The 21,889-nt window shown below is 40.8% G+C and overlaps 1 protein-coding gene across 2 annotated transcripts in view; it reads left to right on the top strand.

Annotated features, from left to right (window-relative positions):
- Positions 1-20,697, top strand: part of LOC146386340 (receptor-type tyrosine-protein phosphatase gamma-like) — a 362,095-nt gene extending 341,398 nt beyond the window's left edge. For both annotated transcript variants that reach the window (XM_084927312.1, XM_084927311.1), the window contains exon 13: positions 11,731-20,697. In XM_084927312.1, the coding sequence (XP_084783438.1) occupies positions 11,731-11,765 (35 nt within the window). In that variant the 3' untranslated portion in view covers positions 11,766-20,697. The remainder of the gene's footprint in view (positions 1-11,730) is intronic.
- Positions 20,698-21,889: the final 1,192 nt, after the last annotated feature.

The raw sequence follows: 21,889 nt of genomic DNA, 5'->3' as shown, positions 1-21,889 counted from the left end.
CTCTAGACCCAGCAGTCTTAGCTAATTATAGGCCAATCTCCAACCTTCCTTTCATATCAAAAATCCTTGAAAGAGTAGTTGTCAAACAGCTAACAGATCATCTGCAGAGGAATGGTTTATTTGAAGAGTTTCAGTCAGGTTTCAGAGCTCATCACAGCACAGAAACAGCTTTAGTGAAGGTTACAAATGATCTTCTTATGGCCTCTGACAGTGGACTCATCTCTGTGCTTGTCCTGCTAGACCTCAGTGCAGCGTTCGATACTGTCGACCATAATATCCTATTAGAGCGATTAGAACATGCTGTAGGTATTACAGGTACTGCACTGCAGTGGTTTGTATCATATCTATCTAATAGACTCCAATTTGTGCATGTAAATGGAGAGTCCTCTTCACACACTGAGGTCAATTATGGAGTTCCACAGGGTTCAGTGCTAGGACCAATTCTGTTTACATTATACATGCTTCCCTTAGGCAGCATCATTAGAAGACATAGCATACATTTTCACTGCTATGCAGATGACACCCAGCTCTATCTGTCCATGAAGCCAGATAACACACACCAATTAGTTAAACTGCAGGAATGTCTTAAAGACATAAAGACCTGGATGGCCGCTAACTTTCTGCTTCTTAATTCAGATAAAACTGAGGTTATTGTACTCGGCCCTGAAAATCTTAGAAATATGGTATCTAACCAGATTCATACTCTGGATGGCATTACCTTGGCCTCCAGTAACGCTGTGAGGAACCTTGGAGTCATTTTTGACCAGGACATGTCCTTCAACGCACATATAAAACAAATATGTAAGACTGCTTTCTTCCATTTGCGCAACATCTCTAAAATTAGAAATATCCTGTCTCAGAGTGACGCTGAAAAACTAGTTCATGCATTTATTACTTCCAGGCTGGACTACTGTAATTCATTATTATTAGGATGTCCAAAAAACTCACTGAAAAGCCTTCAGCTAATCCAAAATGCTGCAGCAAGAGTACTGACAGGGACTAGAAAGAGAGAGCAGATTTCTCCTGTTTTGGCTTCCCTTCATTGGCTTCCTGTTAAATCCAGAATTGAATTCAAAATCCTGCTCCTCACATACAAGGTCTTAAATAATCAGGCCCCATCTTATCTTAATGACCTTGTAGTACCATATCACCCTATTAGAGCACTTCGCTCTCGCTCTGCAGGCCTACTTGTTGTTCCTAGAGTATTTAAAAGTAGAATGGGAGGCAGAGCCTTCAGTTTTCAGGCCCCTCTTCTGTGGAACCAGCTTCCAGTTTGGATTCGGGAGACAGAAACTATCTCTACTTTCAAGATTAGGCTTAAAACTTTCCTTTTTGCTAAAGCATATAGTTAGGGCTGGACCAGGTGACCCTGAATCCTCCCTTAGTTATGCTGCAATAGACGTAGGCTGCCGGGGGATTCCCAAGATGCATTGAGTTTTTCCTTTCCAGTCACCTTTCTCACTCACTATGTATTAATAGACCTCTCTGCATTGAATCATATCTGTTATTAACCTCTGTCTCTCTTCCACAGCATGTCTTTTATCCTGTCTTCCTTCTCTCACCCCAACCGGTCGCAGCAGATGGCCGCCCCTCCCTGAGCCTGGTTCTGCCGGAGGTTTCTTCCTGTTAAAAGGGAGTTTTTCCTTCCCACTGTCGCCAAAGTGCTTGCTCATAGGGGGTCATATGATTGTTGGGTTTTTCTCTGTATCTATGAAGCGCCTTGAGGCGACTTTTGTTGTGATTTGGCGCTATATAAATAAAATTGAATTGAATTGAATTGAATTGAATATCTATATTATTGCTAATATATATTGTAATATATCTATATCATTGCTAAAGCACTTCTGGATGGATGCAAACTGCATTTCGTTGCCCTGTACCTGTGACATGTGCAATGACAATAAAGTTGAATTCTATTCTATTCTAATTCTATTCTAAGTTTCCAAAATCAGAGAAGCCATTCTAAAGACAACACCTAAGCTGAGCGCGTGAGCAATCGCACACTGCTGACATGGTCTCCCCACACAGAAAATCTGCGCTGCGCACAAAAAAAATCCAGCCTGAATTGGAATGAAAGTAAATAAATGTATTTATTTTATTTCGCTGATTTTCTGTGCGCGGAGACTGTGTCAGCAGTGCACGATTGCTCACGCGCTCAGCTTAGAGGGAACAGTGCCTGCAACCCAGCTGCTTTTCCCCATTAAGGCAAAAGAAACTTCATGCTGTTTTATTATTAGCATGTGAGGGGAACAGCACAGTTTCAACAAAGATTTGCACCACAGAAATATTTTCCAGCACCATGCCACCACTCTAGATGCTTTTCATGTGTGAAAGAATGTTACGAATATTGTCAGCGCTGCTTCAAGTGTGGGAGATGTGAGCATTTTGTGCAGGTTTCAACGCACCAAGCACCTTTCAAACAAGATAGCATTCTGATCTTCAAGTCTCATGAGAGTAGGGAGAGTAGAAAAGCGCTATATAAGAATCAGTCCATTTACCATTCATGAGAACCCACAGTGGCCTGAAGGACTGAAGGAAGTTCTGCGATACCCTTTTATCAGTAAAGGCTAGTATGACACCAAATATTGTTTACAAAATCCCACGAACCATGACATCGTAGTGCCAAATAGGAATGTCACGGAAACTTTGCGGTCTGTTGGATCAATATATCCTGCTAATATATTGAAAACTGACTGGATACCTACTGCATCAGTCCATTATGCCCAGGCACATCTACCAATGAACACTAGGATCCACCTATCAAGTTGTTAATCAGATGTTAAGAGAAGAATCACAATCATTCTTTAGGTCTGACAACGACATAGGATGTGCTGAGAACTTGCAAATGAACACTTCCATGAAAGATAACGAGCCAGTGACACCGACTTATCTCTCCGTACCAAAGCCCTTGTATCAGGAGATGAAAAACTACCTGCAGGACTTCTGAGCTCAAGGGTCGATGGAAAAATCCACCTCATCATACTCCTCTCTGGTAGTCTGTAGGATGTCACGACAGTGCTGCAAAGAGTTAGGGAGAATGGAATCAAACTAAAAGCAAGGAAGTGCAATCTGTTTAGAGCAGAAGCAAGGTAACTTGGCGGGATTGTGTCAGCAGAAGGAAGCAGGATAAACCCCACAGATAGCACTGCTATGACTGCTTTGAAAGACAAACAGCCAGGTACTATTGGTGAATTAAGAGCAATGTTGGGACTGTTAAGTTATTACAAACAATACAGGATTTTGATGGAATCGCCAATTCTCTGTATGACCTGCTCAGTGGACCTGCAGACATTGAGACCCAGCGAAACAAAAGATTAAAGTGGCAGATAAAATAAAACAACAGTAGTTGTCCCTTCAAGTACACATATTTAGTGTAGCGACATGCACCAGTCAGTGGTAGAGCAGTTGATAGACTGTTTAACTCAGCCTCCTGTTATAGGCTTTCCAAAATTTTCACAGCCATTCATCGTGAAACGTTGCTTTGTGCAATTTCTTGCATTTCTCATACTTTAACTGCAGTTGAGAAGAATTACCATTTGCGTTCAGAGTTCCTAGCTCTCAAATGGGTGATCACAGAAAAATTCTGCAATTACCTCTATTATGCACCATTCTTCACAGTGTACACCTATAATTATCGACTTACCTATATGCCAAACTGAATACAACAGGGTGACGATGGGTAGCAGAACTGGCAGATTTCCACTTCACGATTAAAATGTGAAGGAAAATGTGGTTGCAGACAGTCTTTCCAGCATGGTGTAGACACGATGAAAGAGTTCATGGAGGAAATTACATGTAATGTGATTGGAGCAGCTACACAGACAGTGGAAAGAATGAATCCAGTGTGTCGTGTCCATGGTCTCAGTTAACTGTGCAGCCATGGCCACAGATGTTTCCATCATACCACTGACAAAAAGCCAGATCAAACAGGAACAAAGAAGTGATCTGATTTGGTGTAACCTAACATAAGAAAAAACATCAAGTTCAGAACTAAAGCACTTCAACTCACAGGTAATATGTCTTCTAAGACAACAAATTGAAGATGGATGAGAATCTTCTTGCACAAAGAAACAGCCAACCAAAAACAGCTGGTCTTACCAGAAGAACACGAAAGTACAAAACTAAAGGAGATACATGATGAATGGGGCCATCAAGGTGTTGAAATGAATGTTATCGGTTCTACCAGTTCTACTGGCCGCATATGCAACGAGAAGTAGATGATTATGTAATAAAGACGGTCTGTCTGCATAAAACTAAAGAAGCCATCTCATTACAGCAGTGCACCACTGACTAATATTGTCACTACTTAACCACTGAAACTTCTATCAAGTGATTTCCTACACCACAACAAATGCAAGACAGTTATGAATACATCCTTGTTGTCACTGTTTTACACACTTCAGGTGTATGCTACAACTTCCAAAACAGGTTATACAGCTGCAATCAAAATCCTTAATGACAGCATGAATACATCATAAACAGGGTGTTGAATTTGAAAACATGTTGTTTGTACAACTGAAAAACTACTGTGGAGTTGCTGGATCCAGGACTATTCGCTACCATCCCCAAAGGAATGGGCAAGTGGAGCAGTTTTATAGGATACTATTCCAGATGCTGAAACACTCTCTGAGAAGCAGAAGGCACTAATCAAGAACTAAGTCAATGCACTCAATAGCAAATGGACTCTTCAGCACACAAAATACATCTCATTTTGACTTGATCAATAATATTTGTGACATTCAGGTTAAACATGACATTCTTATGCTTATTACTACACTTACATATTTGACAGTACAGCTAAAAGGTTCCTTGCAGCAGTAATGGTACTAGTTCATGAACTTTCCTGTGGAGAGACTTTCAGTTTCAGACAATTCTGATTGGTCACGTGTTTGTAGTTTTTTTGTTTGTTTGTTTGTTTTATTTTATGATTTTTTTTTTAAATATAATTATTCTTTTAAAATTTTTCATGGTTTTGTAGGATACAGTGGAATCTGTGCACTCAGTAATAATCTCAAAGACCCTTTTGGTCCCTTGAAAAAGGTTTCTGCGATTAAAAGTTTTTGATAGTGCTGCTTTTTAGGGGACGGACCAGTGGAAGAGAGATTGTTACTATGAGACGTTTTTGGCCTTTTTGATAATATTGTACAAAGCACTAAACAAGAACTATGACTGCATGTGTGTGTATATGTGTGTGTATATGTGTGAACAGTGTCAGCTGGTACGCTGTGTGCCCTTACAACCCTGTCTGCCTTACAACGGCGCCATCAAGGTCTATCAAGTGCCCAAGATGATCAACCTTATGAGGCCAGAAGTCTTTACAGACATTGTGTGTCTAAAAGGTGTAATCTGAGAGATTTACAAAATGTGCCCAAAAAATCAGAGCATGTAATTTGCATGCTGTTTATCCGCTACATACTTTTCATAAAGGTACATTTCCATTTCAAGCTCCCTTGGGTCAGATTTCCAAAATATCCTCATGCACTGATTAATGGTGAGGGCACCTCCAAATAATTTTCTAAGATTTTCAGAACCAGTCATTTGAGTATAGCGATCTGCGGCTCAGTTTTTTAAAGCTACAGCGGGGGATATTTGATCCCATTTCTAAGTATGCTCATTTATATTGACATGAACCATTTCTAATTTTTATGGAAAATAAATTACTGTCAACCAGCAACTCAAAGCAACAGCTTCCTTCTCATATTTACTACACTCTAAAAACTGAAACTGACATTTACTTAAAACTTTTGAGGCAACACTTTTACACTTAAAAATATTGAGTAGGTTGGAAACTAGTCAAATCTGTTCAATATACTTGATCAATTGAATAACTAAAGCTTAAACATATTAAGTTGAAATCAATAATTGTAGTTGTTACACAAACATGAAAAAATTGAGTAAATAACACTGACATGCTTGGTCAATGTAACTGAATATAGATGGTCAGTTGATCCAAAATTTTGTTCCATTTACTTAATATTGTAAACTGAACGTAATCAAAATTGTACTTAATATTAAATATGTTAAATGGCCTGCATTTGTATAGCGGTTTACTTTGTCCCTATGGACCCCAAAGCACTTTACACTACATCCAGTCATCCACCCATTCACACACACATTCAGTCATCCTGAATGTGTGTGTGAATCATTTAGTCATTCACACACACATTGGTGACGACATGCTACATTGTAGCCACAGCTGCCCTGGGGCGCACTGACAGAGGCGAGGCTGCCAGACACTGGCGCCACCGGGCCCTCTGACCACCACCAGTAGGCAGTAGGCAACCAGTAGGTGACCGAGACTGTCGGTGCCGGGCAGTGTTGGTCAAGTTACTTGAAAAAAGTAATCAGTAATTAATTACTGATTACTTTCCCAAAAAAGTAATCCCGTTACTTTACTGATTACTTATTTTCAAAAGTAATTAATTACTTAGTTACTTAGTTAGTTACTTTTTAAAAACACGATTTACAACCTGAATAGGTGATAAAGCGATAGATCTTTAAGCCCAATTCTACTTTTTCTGCATAATCCATCATACAAAATGTAATCAAATTGAAAAGTCCCTTTTTAAAACTTGTTTTATTAGTTTTAATCTTTTAACTTTATGCATCAAGCAAAAAAATGTAATTATATGCAACATTCTCTGACTGGAAGAAATTTGTTTAATATTTAAACCTATTTTCTGCACATTCCAGCACATAAAATATATATATATATATTTTTTGTGTTTACACTCACTCTTTCAGATGCAAGTAAAACACAGCAGAAAATAAATAAAGTCAAAGACTAGCGGTCCTTTTGCTCTATTTTCACCTGTAAAGCAGGAGTGGGTAGGTGGAGGTTTGCCCTGGTGCAGGTGAGCCGCAGCGGTCAGTGGAAGAATCCGCGAGTTTCTCTGTGAGTTTCCCATTACGTCGTAGCTCCTCGGTGCTTGCTTGGAAGTTTAGGGGTTTTTTTTCGCTGTAAAAAGAAGTTTTCTTCCCACGCACAACGGACACTAATGTTTTTGTCACTTTTATGGAATCAAACTCAAAGTAAGGTCAGTACTTCCACGCTTTAAACGCTGCACACTCATACTCTCTCTGCACTCGATATATGATCCATTGTTGATCTGCACACAGCTGTTGTCACGAACGTCGCACTCGCTTACGTCACTGTCATGAGACATTCTCGCAAAAAAATCACGGTTTTAGTAACGCAGTAACGCAGCGTTCCTACGGGAAAGTAACGGTAATCTAATTACCGTTTTTGCAATAGTAATCCCTTACTTTACTCGTTACTTGAAAAAAGTAATCGGATTACAGTAACGCGTTACTGCCCATCTCTGGTGCCGGGGCTCGAACTGGCAACCTTCCGATTTCAAGACGAACTGCCAACTCTTGAGCCAATTATTGTATTTCACTGGTAGTCTAAGTCTGAAAAACCAAACAAACTAATATGTAGTTGTGTGTTTCATAATACATGTATGAAAAATGACCACATGTTAACATTTTTCCAAACGAAATTTAATTTTCATAAACATGGAAATAACTCGAAATAAACAAGCACTAAAAAGACAAGAGCCTTCTCCCTTTTAGCTCAAAGCCTTACATACTTCAAGGATAAATGTCAAACCAGGAGAGCAAACACAAAAGCTCAGAGTATTTAAAAAACAAAATGAACGAAACAATGGAAAAGGCTCATGGTACTCAATTACTCTACGTTATCGTGTTTTACTTACACTTTTCAGTTGTAGTTGCTGACAATAAATAATACTGATTTGAATAATTAATGATTTTAGTACAAGATACTGATGAGTATAGATACATATTTCTCAAATGTTTTGATTCAATTTTAAACAAAAATATTAAGTACATGCAAAGAAGGTATTCTGTAAACCAGATACTAAATTTATTGTCTGAGATAAATGTAAATAAATACCTTAATTTAACACAAACACATATGTTAACATTTTAGACATTTATTTCAACTTATCAAACTCAAATAATTACTAAAATGATATTCATCGATTTTATTAGGCTCATCTAACTTATATTTATAGTGATAGTTACTAAGCCTCTGAATTACTTTTTAGAGTGTACATGATTAAGGTCTGGAGACTGATGAGGCCAATCCATGACCTTAATGTACTTTTTTGTTCTCAGTGTGATGCTTAAAGACCTATCCACAACCTATCTTCTGTCTTCTAGCTGTTGGAGGTTCTCATCCAGGATTCTACAGTAGATGGCTCGTTGATGTGATGGTGTGTTCCCATACCCTCAGCAGAACAATAGCCTTAAATCATGTTTTTACCTCAGTATACACACACACGCCACACACACACACACACACACACGTGTGTGTGTGTGTGCGTGCGTGTGTGTGTGTGTGTGTGTGTGTTCAGGATCCCTATAGGGGACCGGTCCCATTGTGCTTTTAACAACAACGAAGACAAGAAGAAACTGCTGGATATAAGAATGAATGGTTAAATACGTACTGTAAGTAGGGCACAGAAAGGAACTGGCAGGAATAACAGAAGGACAAAGCACAGATACAGATAGAGCAGTCGCCCATGACAGTAAGACCAGACTGACCAACCTGTGCACTACCTACAAGAAGGCCTATGACTCAATGCCACACGTGGATCCTGGAATGTCTACAACTCCACCAGATTAACAGGACTCTAAGAGTCTTTATCAGAAATCTGACCAACACTAGAGGCCGACTTACAGAAAATTGCACAAATTGCATCAAGTGTGGGATTTACCATGCTCTGTCCCCACTGCTATTCTACATATGCCTTCACCCATAGTGAAAGCATTGACAAGACTGGCATGTGGATATTGATTATGGAATGGAGCAATCCTCAGGCACCTCCTCTACATGAAAAATAAATGCTGGTCTAGCTAAACACAAACCGGAATGAATGGCATTGTTGCTGCAGGATACTGTAATAATCAGGCTGGTTTAGTATGCATTCAAATTTGAATAAATCCCCACCAGTGTCACCAGTAAAATACCCCCACCCCATCACACCTCTTTCTCCATGCTTCAAGGTGGGAATCATGCAGGTAGAAACCATCCTTTACCTTTTCTGCGTCACACAGGGGGTGAAACCAAAGATCTCAAATTTGGACTCACTAAAGCACAGATTTCCACTGGTCTGATGTCCACTCCTTGTGTTTCTGGCCCAAACAAATCTCTTCTATAAAAGTCTTCCAGGTCCTGAGGCAGAAAAACAGCCTCAGACCATCACACTACCACCACCTTGTTTTACTTGATATATGATGTATGGTATGATGATCCTTTTCTGAAGTGCTATGTTACTTTTATGCCTTCCAAAAAGTTTAACTTTTGTCTCGTCAGGCCACAGACTATTTTCCCAAAATCTTGATAATCATTATTAAATTCCATTCTTTTGAATTCTTTTAGCGACAGAGAAAGACTGGACTCAGAGTGGTCACAGCTCAAAACATTGTCTTTATTTTACATTTTCGGAAATGGAGGCCTGAACACACGAACACACAAGCTCAGGTCTGAATTCTTTGCCAGCTAAATCCGTATATATATTTCTGCACTACGTCACAACGACACACAGTTGCAATCAAAACAACTCCTTCAGTGTTACTAGTTCCGCTTTTCTGTCTGGTTTCCTGTGTTTTATTAATATGCCTCTGCACTAAGCTTCCCCTTTCTTTACTTCCCCTTACTGAAGTCTTGGTTGCCAGGGCAACCTGTCAACCTCTGACCTAGTTCTTTGTCACCTCTGGGCCTGGTTTATAAAGGCCTCTATTATTAAAATACATAAAACAATATAATCAGAAAATAAGCATTAAGAATACATATTTATTTCTTAACATCATCAAGATGTTTTCTGGAAAAACCGAGATGAGCCTTCATCTTCCTTTTGGTCAGCAGTATTGGAACTCGACCATGTAGGCTATTTTTCCCAGTCTCTTTCTTATGGTGGAGTCATGAACACTGACCCTAACTGAGGCAAGTGAGGCCCGGAGTTCTTTGGATGTTGATCTGGGGTCTTTTGTGACCTCTTGGATGAGTTATTTCTATGTCTTGAGTTAATTTTGGTTGGTTCCCAAGTCTGGGAAGGTACACCACTAGCTCTCACGGTGGTTTGCTGGAGTCCCACAGCTTTAGAAATGGCTTTGGCCTTTTCCAGACTGAGATCTCAGATTTACTTTGTTTGTCATTTGTTCCTGAATTTCCTTGGTTTGCAGCATGATGTTGCATGATGCTTTTAAGGATCTTTTGGTCTACTCTACTTAGTCAGCCAGATCGTATTTAAGTTCTTGATTGGGAAAATGTGTGGTAGTAATCAGGCCTGGGTGTGGCTAGAGAAATTGAACTCAGCTTTCAAAGGATGTGATACATCACAATTAATTTATTTTAGAACAGGTGGCTGAACAGCCAATCGGTTGCATGCAGACTAATGACACCACATTTTAGCACCTGCTCAGATTGTTTTGGAATCCCAGCCGAGCTAGCACTATTTTATTACCTGGTACCAGGTACTATAACCTAATAGAAAACCCTGAAAACATGGCAAACTGCAGCGAGTAGGTACTAGTGGAAAAGGGGTTTATGTAACAAACCCTACAATGTCAGCAAGGTATCAAATAATTATTTTCCCACTGTATAGTTATATACTTTTTGAGTTTATTAAATAGAAATCTAATAAGTAAATAAAAAAACACTGAGTAGTATGCGTTTATAGCTTGAAGGAAAATTACTGAAAATCACTGACTGATGCACTCTCATAAACTTACAATTACTATATTAAAAATACATAAGCGTAGGTGCTGGTTTGTGGAAGACTCCGTGTTGCCCCGCCATCTTGAATACATTCGCGGAGATGTGAATCACTGTTTGACCTAATCGCTTTTTCTCCAATGGAAGAAATTTTTAATTTGTGTCTAAACCTTTAAGAGTCTCAAGAAATGAAGGAGCATACCTGTGTTATCATCTAAGATGGAGTCCCATTGTTAGCAGATTAGACATGCAATGCTTTATTTTTGCTATGTTTCCAGTGTAACAATGTTAAATCCGCTTCAAAGAAGGTTTTGGTAACAACAGCTAGCAGGACTGATGAAAACACCTGTGCTTATTGACAGAAAAGTTAAGGATATCTTCAGCATCTACGTTGACTTATTTCACAACATTTTGCAGCCTCATCCAAAGTAAATAGATGTGAACACATTGATAGCTAAGGTAAACAGCACACTGACAGCGTATACTTGGTACAGATGAGCAGTGAACACAGTTTTTGTCCTACAGCGTCCGCTTTAATTTGAATATACAAGGGGAATAAAACAGAATTCAGTTGACTGCAAAGTGCAATCTGATGACATCTGAGATTTTACACACTGCAACTTTAAACCAGCATGGCTTCTTCAATTCTACATAGAACCAAAGTCTATAGACTCCCCTAACATGGATGAGAGAAGCCAGCTGAATTCTCTTGCGTCCAATATACTGACTATGAGAAATAACTGCACTTACTGTCGAATTTATCCCAGATCTGTATATAAAGTTGCACCACAACAGAGAACACAATGTTTTGGCCAATGTATGTATTTCTTATCTAGTTTAAGGAATATACATGTATCACAAGTATTATCATATTTTCAACTTCGTTTTTCTTCATATGCCTAGTGCAGCAAAATAATTTTGGTACATTATTAATATTGCTGTCTTCCCTTTTTCTTTTTTTTCTTGTCTGTCAATTTCCTTCCCAGGACCAGTACCAGTTCCTATACAGGAATCTACTTAGGCCCATCAGTTTCAACGTGAATGGTTTGGGTCTTCTGGCCAGAGATTTTAATGAGACAATACTGACTATGTCAGACCGGTCCGAGAGTATGGAGCTGTTGGTCTGAAACAGGCTCTTCGGAACAAGGAGCTCTGCTGAAGAGCCTGTCCCGTGGATCCAAAAAACCTGTGTTGTTCCTGAGCCCATAAAAGAAGCACTTATCTTTGAAAAACGTCAAGGACTTTCCAATGCCTTTTTCGCCAGACTCTTGGTTAAAATTAATAACCTGATTACTTTTTTACACAGATATAAAGTTTTGATATTTATTTTTTTTCACCAATTTATGTCTTATTGTTCTCCTACTGAAGGGTTTACACCTGTTTTTAAGTTTCACGACAGTGTCAGTGGGCAGCGAGAAACACTTTTTGTCTTTTCTTGTTTGCACTATTCAGTGTAGTGTTACAGCCTACATATACTAAAGCAGACTCACTTGGATTTTCCTCAATCAGACTTTTTTTATGGAGACATTTCAGGGCTTTGACTTGTTAAGCCAACTGCTTCTGTGAAGGACATCACAAGTTTTCTGTCTCTATAACAAGATGTCTGACTTCTGCTCAGCATGACCTCCTACACCATGCTCACACATCATGTTACTATTCATTAATCACAAGATTAATGGAAAGAAGCTCATGGAAGGATGACCACAAACAAGTATTTATTTAAACTGATTTATTTATTGTTTCCATTGTTTTGTTGTTATACCATTATTCACATCCAAATTAGGATACCTATGTGGTGTAACCACTGCTACTGTGAACTTTTATGGTTAATTCTTTGTATAATTCATAATATGCTTTTTAATATATGGGAGTACTGTATGTATACATATATAAATATATCCCTATCATAATAACTTTGTGATTTTTGTACACGTCCTTTGTGGCCTCCTGAATCAGACTGATTTCCATCATGTCCTATAGATTACTATTCTGCTACTCACAGCTGATTCAGCCAACTGAAGGTGGACTTCTTTAGTCCTCTATATTCTTGTATGCTGCTATGTCATCTGCACTCTCTCTCTCTCTCTCTCTCTCTCTCTCTCACACACACACACACACACACACACACACACACATATATATGTAGAGAGAGATTCACACAAATATTGACCACAAACACATGATATTCCTTTGAAAAGGATTTTTGTTTTCATCCTGACAGCCGAGCATCAGTTAAGAACACAAACAGGTAGAGCTCACAAGCACCTGATGTACAGGGTGGGCCATTTATATGGCTGGTGATGGTTGGTGATATAAAATGTGTTCAATATATATAAAATGTGTTCAATGTGCTGCCCATTGTGTTGGATTGTCAATGCAACCCTCTTCTCCCACTCTTCACACACTGATAGCAACACCGCAGGAGAAATGCCAGCACAGGCATCCAGTATCCGTAGTTTCAGGTGCTGCACATCTCGTATCTTCACACCATAGACAATTGCCTTGTCTATGGTGTGCTTGGTTTCAACGCAACTTTATTCTTTATTCTTTCATGAGTTATTTACAAGTTTCTCTTTGTTCACAGCCATTGACATGTCGAAGAGGTTAACACGTGAGGAGCGGATCGAAATTGTGTTGATATCTGGTGAACGTAGTAACCGGGTCATTGCAATGCAAGACACCCTACGAGACCACCCATCTCCCATGCTACAGTCAGCAAACTGATTGCTAAGTTTTGTGAAACTGGTTCAGTGTTGGATTTGCCAAAATGTGGACGCAAGAAAACTGTCACTAATGAAGAAACATCAGTGGCTGTCCTAGCTTCATTCAGCAAGAGCCCACAGCGTAGCACTGGCCGCATGTCACTGGAGAGTGGCATTAGTCGAACATCGCTTCGGCGGATATCAGCTACTCACAAATGGCACCCTTACAAACTCCAGCTACTGCAGCATCTCAACGAGGATGACCCAGATCGGCGCACAGAATTTGCAGAATGGGCAAAACTAAAATTGGAACAGGACCCTCAGTTCACGCAGAAGATTTTGTTTAGTGATGAGGCAAACTTTTATGTGAATGGTCAAGTTAACAAACAAAACCACCGCTATTGGTCTGATGGTAACCGACATTGGATGGATCCCTCCAAGACTGTTGGAACAACAAAAGTGATGGTTTGGTGTGGTATATGGGGTACAACGATAGTGGGTCCATTCTTCATCAATGGAAACCTCAAGGCCACTGGATATTTGAAATTGCTACATGATGATGTGTTTCCCTCTTTGTGCACTGAAGCTGGCACGTTCCCTGAGTTTTTCCAGCAAGATGGTGCACCACCACATTATGGGTGCAGGTCCGAGCATTCCTAGATGAACAGTTTCCTGGAAAGTGGATTGGTCGTCGTGGGCCAGTTGAATGGCCCCCAAGGTCTCCCGATCTGACCCCCTTAGACTTTTATCTTTGGGGTCATCTGAAGGCAATTGTCTATGGTGTGAAGATATGAGATGTGCAGCACCTGAAACTATGGATACTGGATGCCTGTGCTGGCATTTCTCCTGCGGTGTTGCTATCAGTGTGTGAAGAGTGGGAGAAGAGGGTTGCATTGACAATCCAACACAATGGGCAGCACATTGAACACATTTTATAAGTGGTCAGAAACTTGTAAATAACTCATGAAAGAATAAAGTTACGTTGAAACCAAGCACACCATTGTTTTTCTTGTGACATTACCAATAAGTTTGATTTGTCACACGGTCCTCTTTCTATTGAAAAAACAAAAGTTGTATCCAAGATGGCCGACTTCTAAATGGCCACCATGGTCACCACCCATGTTGAGGAGTTTGCCCCCTCACATATACTAATGTGCCACAAACAGGACTTTAATATCACCAACCATTCCCATGTTATTACAGTTTATCCATATTAATGGCCCACCCTGTAGTTTGAACCAGACTGATCTGCAGTTCATTAAGCCCGTTCTCATTCCCAACGCGTAGCATACCAATTATTTGTCATGTCCCGAGGTGTTTCATAGTAATGCGAGAAGTAACCATCCACGTCACTATGATGCGCGCCTGATTGTGGATGGAATTCAACAGAATGACGCTCCTGGCGGTAACAGACATTTCAGCCGTGTATTCCAGCCCTAACCCTAACCTTAGTCGTATTAGACAGTGTTTTCCAAAGCAATTCATGATGAGAAAGTAAAATAAATGTACATGTCGCCTCTGTCAGTGCGCCCCAGGGTGGCTGTGGCTACAATGTAGCTTGCCATCACCAGTGTGTGAATGTGTGTGTGAATGGGTGGATGACTGGTTGTGTAAAGCGCGTTGGGGTCCTTAGGGACTAGAAAAGCACTATACAAATACAGGCCATTTTACAGGCCATGTCTAGATTCATTCCAAACGGTTCTCATGTTTCCGAAAGGACAACATACTGACGATTTGTCACATAGCATCGGTATGTTACGTTTTGGGATGAGAACGTTTTGGTTCTCTCTGCAGTGGGCTCAATAACAGATCTATGCAATAAGTTCACTGATCCAAAACAGGGTTTTCAACAGTACGTAAAGTCTACACAGGCTTTAATACTCAACGTTCTTCTTTATTATACGTTACTTCCTTTATGAAAAAAAGAACTGCTGCTTTAAGTATTTAGGTGCTTAACATATTTAATACTATACTACATATTTAAAACAAAACATCCTCATATAGTCACCATATCTGCATTTGTTTTTCGGAAACCTGAAAGCACTGCTTGTGCTAGCACACATTTCACATTCTAAAATTCATTTACACTTTCCTAACTACAATGCAGTTTTGATCTTGTGTTCCTACCTTTATTCTCTGTGACAGTACTCATGCATTGGAACAGTTATGGCTAGTGATGTGCGATACCACTGATTTCCTTTCCGATCCGATACCAAGTAATATTCAGGGTGGTATCAATGATACTGATCCGATACCAATACTTTGTACAAAAGCTTATTTTATTTATTGTATCTCAAATTATAGCGTCATAATGATTACAGGACATCAGATTATTTGTTCTTATCACTTAATAATGCAGAGTTCATCATATAGAAATAAAAAAAAACTGAAGTTGTGCTATTTGAACACAAAAGGACTCCGTGAGAGACGTCTGTCTCGCCCCAGCAGCACCTGTCCCTCTCCTCCTCTTCAGTTCGTCTCAACATACGCTCGTCATATTCTGTGATATGATTTACTCTGAGGTGTTTGACAAGGTTAGTGATGTTGCCACAACCATACATGCCAACCCTCCCGATTTTTCCGGGAGAATCCCAAATTTCAGTGCCCCTCCCGAAAATCTCCCGGAGCCACCATTCTCCCGAATTTCTCCCGATTTTCCACCCGGACAACAAAATTGAAAGACCATATCGCAGAATTCATAGTGTGGCCCAGCCAATTCCAGTTTCCAACAATGGCGGCAGCTACTTAGTTTTAATATTACTCTTATTTCTCTTTCTGGGTCGCAAAAAACCTTTTAACATATTTTCAGGTGAGAATGTAGCTGTGTAAACTTCAAATATCTGAGCCTGTAACAGCAGTCTGGCGAGGAAGGAGCGGCTAACAGGTCCCGCGGGCATGTGGTGTGGAGGTTAGCCGGATAACTCGAACCCAGTCAGTTAAATTAAACAACAGACCTTTATTCCTTGTCAGCAACATAAGACCATACAAGCCAGGTTTCCACGGCTCTACACTGTCCGTACATACATGTGCGGGGATCGGTAGTCGGCGGCATCAGGCCGTTACAATGGTGAGGTCTATCCTGAGAACAGAACACGAGCAGCATGTAATGGCTGCCACGCTATACTCACACACCCCCTAGGAGACTCCCCCCCTAGTGGTGCTATAAAACAATAAGGGTTGTTACATCACCCCCCCGGCAATTAGAAGGCTGTCCTCAGCCAGACCCAGGTGACCCCTCTCCCGCTACCCCCTTTCACTATACATAGCTACTTTAGGTAGTAAGCAGGCTGTGGAGGAATTGTTATACACCCTTACAGCATTGGTACAGTCAAAAAACAAAGTTAGTTCTTGAAGCAAACAATATAAAACATGCAGTGTTACTGGCTAGTCATCCTCTGGAGATGGTCCCAGACAAGGGAAACAGTCAAACATACAACACAAGCGGTCGCTCAAATCAGTACAACAGAAAACCAAAGGCTCTCATGGGCTAAGATGACGAGGGCTCAGTGGAACAGAATAAGTAATCACCCTTATGAACAGAATAATTACATCACATACATCTTGCATGAAACGAACCCTCAGTCAACCTCAAGTTTGTCCGTATGATAACGGTTAGTCCACCTGGTACCCGTCCAACCAGCGGTCATTACGGGGCACCGGCGGGGTTTGTTGGGGAGATGGCCGCGCTCCCGGCTCTCCCGTAGCTCCATGATCCAAACACTTCAGCAGGCTCTTTTGTAGCTCCAGCGAATCCTGTAAGCAAACTCGGGGCTTCTCGACCTCTGCTTCCAAGTTTTCCACTTCAAGGTTGAGGTCAAGAGGTGTAGAGTGAGGGATGATGTACCTTGTCAGGCCAGGCGCCTCAGCATCTGGGTCGCAGCCATCTTCCTCACTTCCCATGTCTGCGTGGGACGCCATTTTAAAAGTGTGGAAACAACTCGCTCCCACAAAAGTTATGGTGAAGTGAAAAGAGCGTTTACACGCAGTACCTAACCGCTAATATCAGTCAGACAGAGAGTGTCCGTGCACACTCTGATGCTTCAATGCTTCACACAAAACAACACGTCCCTCTGAATGAACACTGAGTCAAAGTCACTGTAGCCTTAGCCTTAGCTTTAGCGCCGCCGATGTCGTAACGGTCCAATAGCACTGAGTTGGCGGTCCGACGGACCGTACAGTTACTCACGGAGTACTCTCTCTCGGCAGGCGAGCGTGTCAAGCGATTGGTCGGTGGTCTACCGGGCCTGCAAATATCGTTGAAATCGCGGGAAGTCGGCTCATTCACGGCGCCCTATCGGCCCGGCCAACGCAGCCACACGAAGAGAAAAAAAAACACGCCACCTCAGCCGAAGTGTCGATCGTTGAAAAACACGGGAAAAATATCCGAGCCCACCCTCTGTCGGTCCGGATGACGATGAAGATCCAGAGAACAATGTTCGGGCGCCACTTTGTAACAGCAGTCTGGCGAGGAAGGAGCGGCTAGCAGGTCCCGCGGGCATGTGGTGTGGAGGTTAGCCGGATAACTCGAACCCAGTCAGTTAAATTAAACAACAGACCTTTATTCCTTGTCAGCAACATAAGACCATACAAGCCAGGTCTCCACGGCTCTACACTGTCCGTACATACATGTGCGGGGATCGGTAGTCGCCGGCGCCAGGCCGTTACAATGGTGAGGTCTATCCTGAGAACAGAACACGAGCAGCATGTAATGGCGGCCACGCTATACTCACACACCCCCTAGGAGACTCCCCCCCTAGTGGTGCTATAAAACAATAAGGGTTGTTACAAGCCGATCGACACATTGTCTTCAAACCCCCACGGTCTTTCACTACTTGGGTTAAACATGATATTTAAGTCACTTTGATAACTTAAGAATGTTCTTGTTTGGCTTTTTCAGTGTTTTATTTGTTCGTGAGTAAATCGGTTTGGCGGAGATTAAATGTATTAGATTAGATTAAATTAAATTTAACCTTATTAGTTCCTCGGGAGGGTTCCTCCGGGGTTTTCACACAGCTGAATAAACATCAAACAGAAAACTGATTAAACAAAAGTGTGAGACGGCCGAGAGCTTAAGTCAGCGCCCAGTTATATTTTAGATAGCAAGGAGCAGACGGCAGTTTCACTCGTGGAGCTCCCTAATTCTGAGGTCTCAAGGTTGGCAAGTATGGCCACAACATCTCACTTTTTTGCCATATGTATCGCAAACCATGTCTCAGCTGTTTGTGGAGGTAAAATACGTCCGCACAATTACGCTCAGCCATTGTTGTGAGTGCGCACGCCAAGGGGCTGCGAGACATTTATACAGCCGTATTTCGCACATGACTATGAAAGGCGGAAGAGGAAGTAGTTCCTTTGAATGTAGGCAATCCGAATGTTATAGTTTCTTTCCACTGTATTCCTGTTAATGATAAACTACAAATTTACCCTAAATTACTAAAATATCGATATTTTAATGTGAGAATCGATTCTAGAACATAAATGATTGGTATCGGAGGAATCGATATTTCAGGATCGATCCGCACATCACTAGTTATGGCTAATGGCTGAGCTACAACAGTTAGGTTTAACCTGTCAAGCACTCATGTACACAGAACAATAACAGATAACCTGACCAAGTGTTGATAACCATGGACCATGATTTGTACAACTAAATGAGTGTGTGTGTGTGTGTGTGTGTGTGTTGCCACATAAACGAGTTTGTGGAGGGTGGACACACACAGCAACAATTAAACATTGTAGCTGTGTCAGAAGAAGGACAATGCCGGGCCTTATCACTCATGTTCATTTGCTTTTAGCAGCAGCTTAAATGTGTTCAAAGTAAACACTCTTTGTTTTTAGCAAATTTAGTCAAGTTTAAAAAAACAAACAAACACCAGTGTAAAAATGAATTGTAAACTTAACCTCCAACTTTGACTTTCTTCTGTTTTCTTGTTGACATGTTGATTCAGGTTTTCTAACCTCTCTGGCTTTCAGTACAAAATTACAATATTCAATTTAATAGAGAACAAAAACGAATCCCCACACATCCTCATCCTATGGGGCGGTGCAGAGCTGAAACACTGGAAGGAAAACGAATTGATGTTCAAAGCACACCTGCTCTTCATCAGACAGTGAAACACTAAGCAGCGCCATCTTAAATTGCCTGTGAACAGTCACATGACCCACAACACCCAATCAAGAATGAGATCATATCTAGGACAAACAACTGATAAATGAAAAGATTTTAAATCTTGCATGTTGTCTCGAAAGAATGGGACTAAATGCCTAAACAAAGGCACCACAAACCACACAAAAAAACACGAAAATAAAATCCCAAGTAGTGTCTAACAGTGAAGATAGATGCAGATACTTGCACCTGCTCCTCTATTAAACACAATGTGTCAAAAATAATAAAACTATATACACAATGTACAATATAAAGAGTATTTAAAAGATCTTAGAGTGCCATCGGGTATCTCCATTATCAAGTGTAAGAAAACTCCTAAGAGGTGCTTGCATTGTTAGATGCAGTAAGTGTACTATGACCCCAAGAGAGTGAAAAGTTCATGCTGTAAAAGTAGTATTGGTGTCCTGTCCTCATGTTGGGAGCTGCACATGCTCAGTCCCAATATAACTACACAAGGCAGCTGTGATTCATATACTGAAAGTGGTTCAATTCAATTCAATTTATATAGCTCTACATCATGACAACAATCGCCTCAAGGCACTTAATCTCGTAAGGTATAGACCCGTCATGACTGTTATTAAAAATAAACAACAATAAAACAGAGCAGGGGGTAATATTCCACAAACAAAATAAAATTAACTTTAACCTGGTAAATTTATAAGCAAAAAAACTTGGATATTGCCATGCATGATTCGTTAAGACCAAGTAATAATGTAGGGCTCAAACTTCATCTGATTTAGGCATACTCTTTGACATTTGACATATTTGACTGAATCCTGGATCCCTGTTAAAGATCTGTGCTTGCAGACAGAAGTTCTTTTAGTTGTTTCCTTCTAGAACTAGCTTTATGGTGATTCTGTGGCCTACAAGCAAAGAGCAGGCTCAGTTTTCCTGCTCTGGTTACAATGTTCCCTCTCTCTCTCTCTCTCTCTCTCTCTCTCTCTCTCTCTCTCTCACACACACACACACACACACACACACACACACACACACACACTTATTCTTTTCTTTGACATGAGGATGTTTTTCGATGATATCCTGTACCTCTTAGAAATAAACTCTTGTGGTTTTGTGTTCTGAATGAATATGTGAAACTGTTTTTTCAAACTGCACAAAACAGATGATATGTTGAATGATGAAACAATAAGAGGAACACACGTACTTTTGTTTTAACAAAGTCTCCTTCCCATGCAGAAACCCGTGTTCCGTTCTCTTGCTGACCCTTCCTAATATGACTTTGCTTTACATCACTGCTGTGTACTGCAGTATTTCAGATGAACAGACACTTCAAAAGATATAAAAAAACAGAAGCTCAATAACAATGCTAAAAATCATCTACCAAAAAAACAAAACAACCCCCCCCCCCCTTATGTTTCTGGGTTGTTGGCTTTTTAAAAAAAGCATGGTCACCAGAAAAAAGACAAAAAGATTTTTTTAAATTTTCTTTCCTGAAAATTCAATAATGGGCGCAACCTTTTAATACTGATGGCGTTTTTCTGTTACTATAGAAAAGTGGGAAGGAAAACTCAACTAGGACCTTCACAGTAGAGGACGCATGTATTCCTTTAGTTATGCAGTGTTATACAGTTTGACAACACTTACTTGATGAAGTAAAAGGCGTGGTGATGGAGTGGCTCATACCTCCGACCTTTACAGAAATGCCCTGTGGAAAAGGAGCTTGAGTTTTCACACTTGTAACTAAGACCACTTAGTGTGGCCATTCCATACTCCTTTTGTCACTTTACTTGCCACTACCACATAGGCTACTTCTACACTAATCTGGATAAATTTGAAAACGGTGTTTTCGTCTAAAAACGTTCTGCGTGCACACTAGTGTTTTCAATCATTTCCGAACAGTTGTTTTTCCACACTGAGACACCTGAAACGCTTATGTTCCTGTTTTGCGCATGCGTGAAACGTAAGATGATTCAACCTGCTTCGTTTCTGTCTGCCGCCTATTTACTTTTCCGGCTCTTTGAAACATCACGGCAAAATGTCAAGGAAAAGCACAGAGTTTTTTAAACTCGGTCAGGGGGCTGCTGCTGCGGGCCCCCTGGCCTTGGTGTGTTCCAGAAAGCGGGGGTGCCTACTGGGGTCAGCAGGGGAGCTGACCCCAGCTAGCACATAAAGAAAGCACAGACAAGCAACATGGGCAAATATTCCAGTGGGAGGCATTGGATTCAGGTGGGGGAGGGTAGTGGTGAGGGCGTATCAGTATCAGTATATGTGTGTGTGTGTGTGGGGATGTGTGTCTTGTGTTCAGCCTTAGAGAGTGTC

The sequence above is a fragment of the Perissodus microlepis genome, chromosome 5, assembly GCF_051167445.1.
Source record: "Perissodus microlepis isolate ML-2025 ecotype Zambia chromosome 5, ASM5116744v1, whole genome shotgun sequence".
NCBI lineage: Eukaryota > Metazoa > Chordata > Actinopteri > Cichliformes > Cichlidae > Perissodus > Perissodus microlepis.
This window is presented reverse-complemented; position numbering and strand designations above follow the sequence as displayed.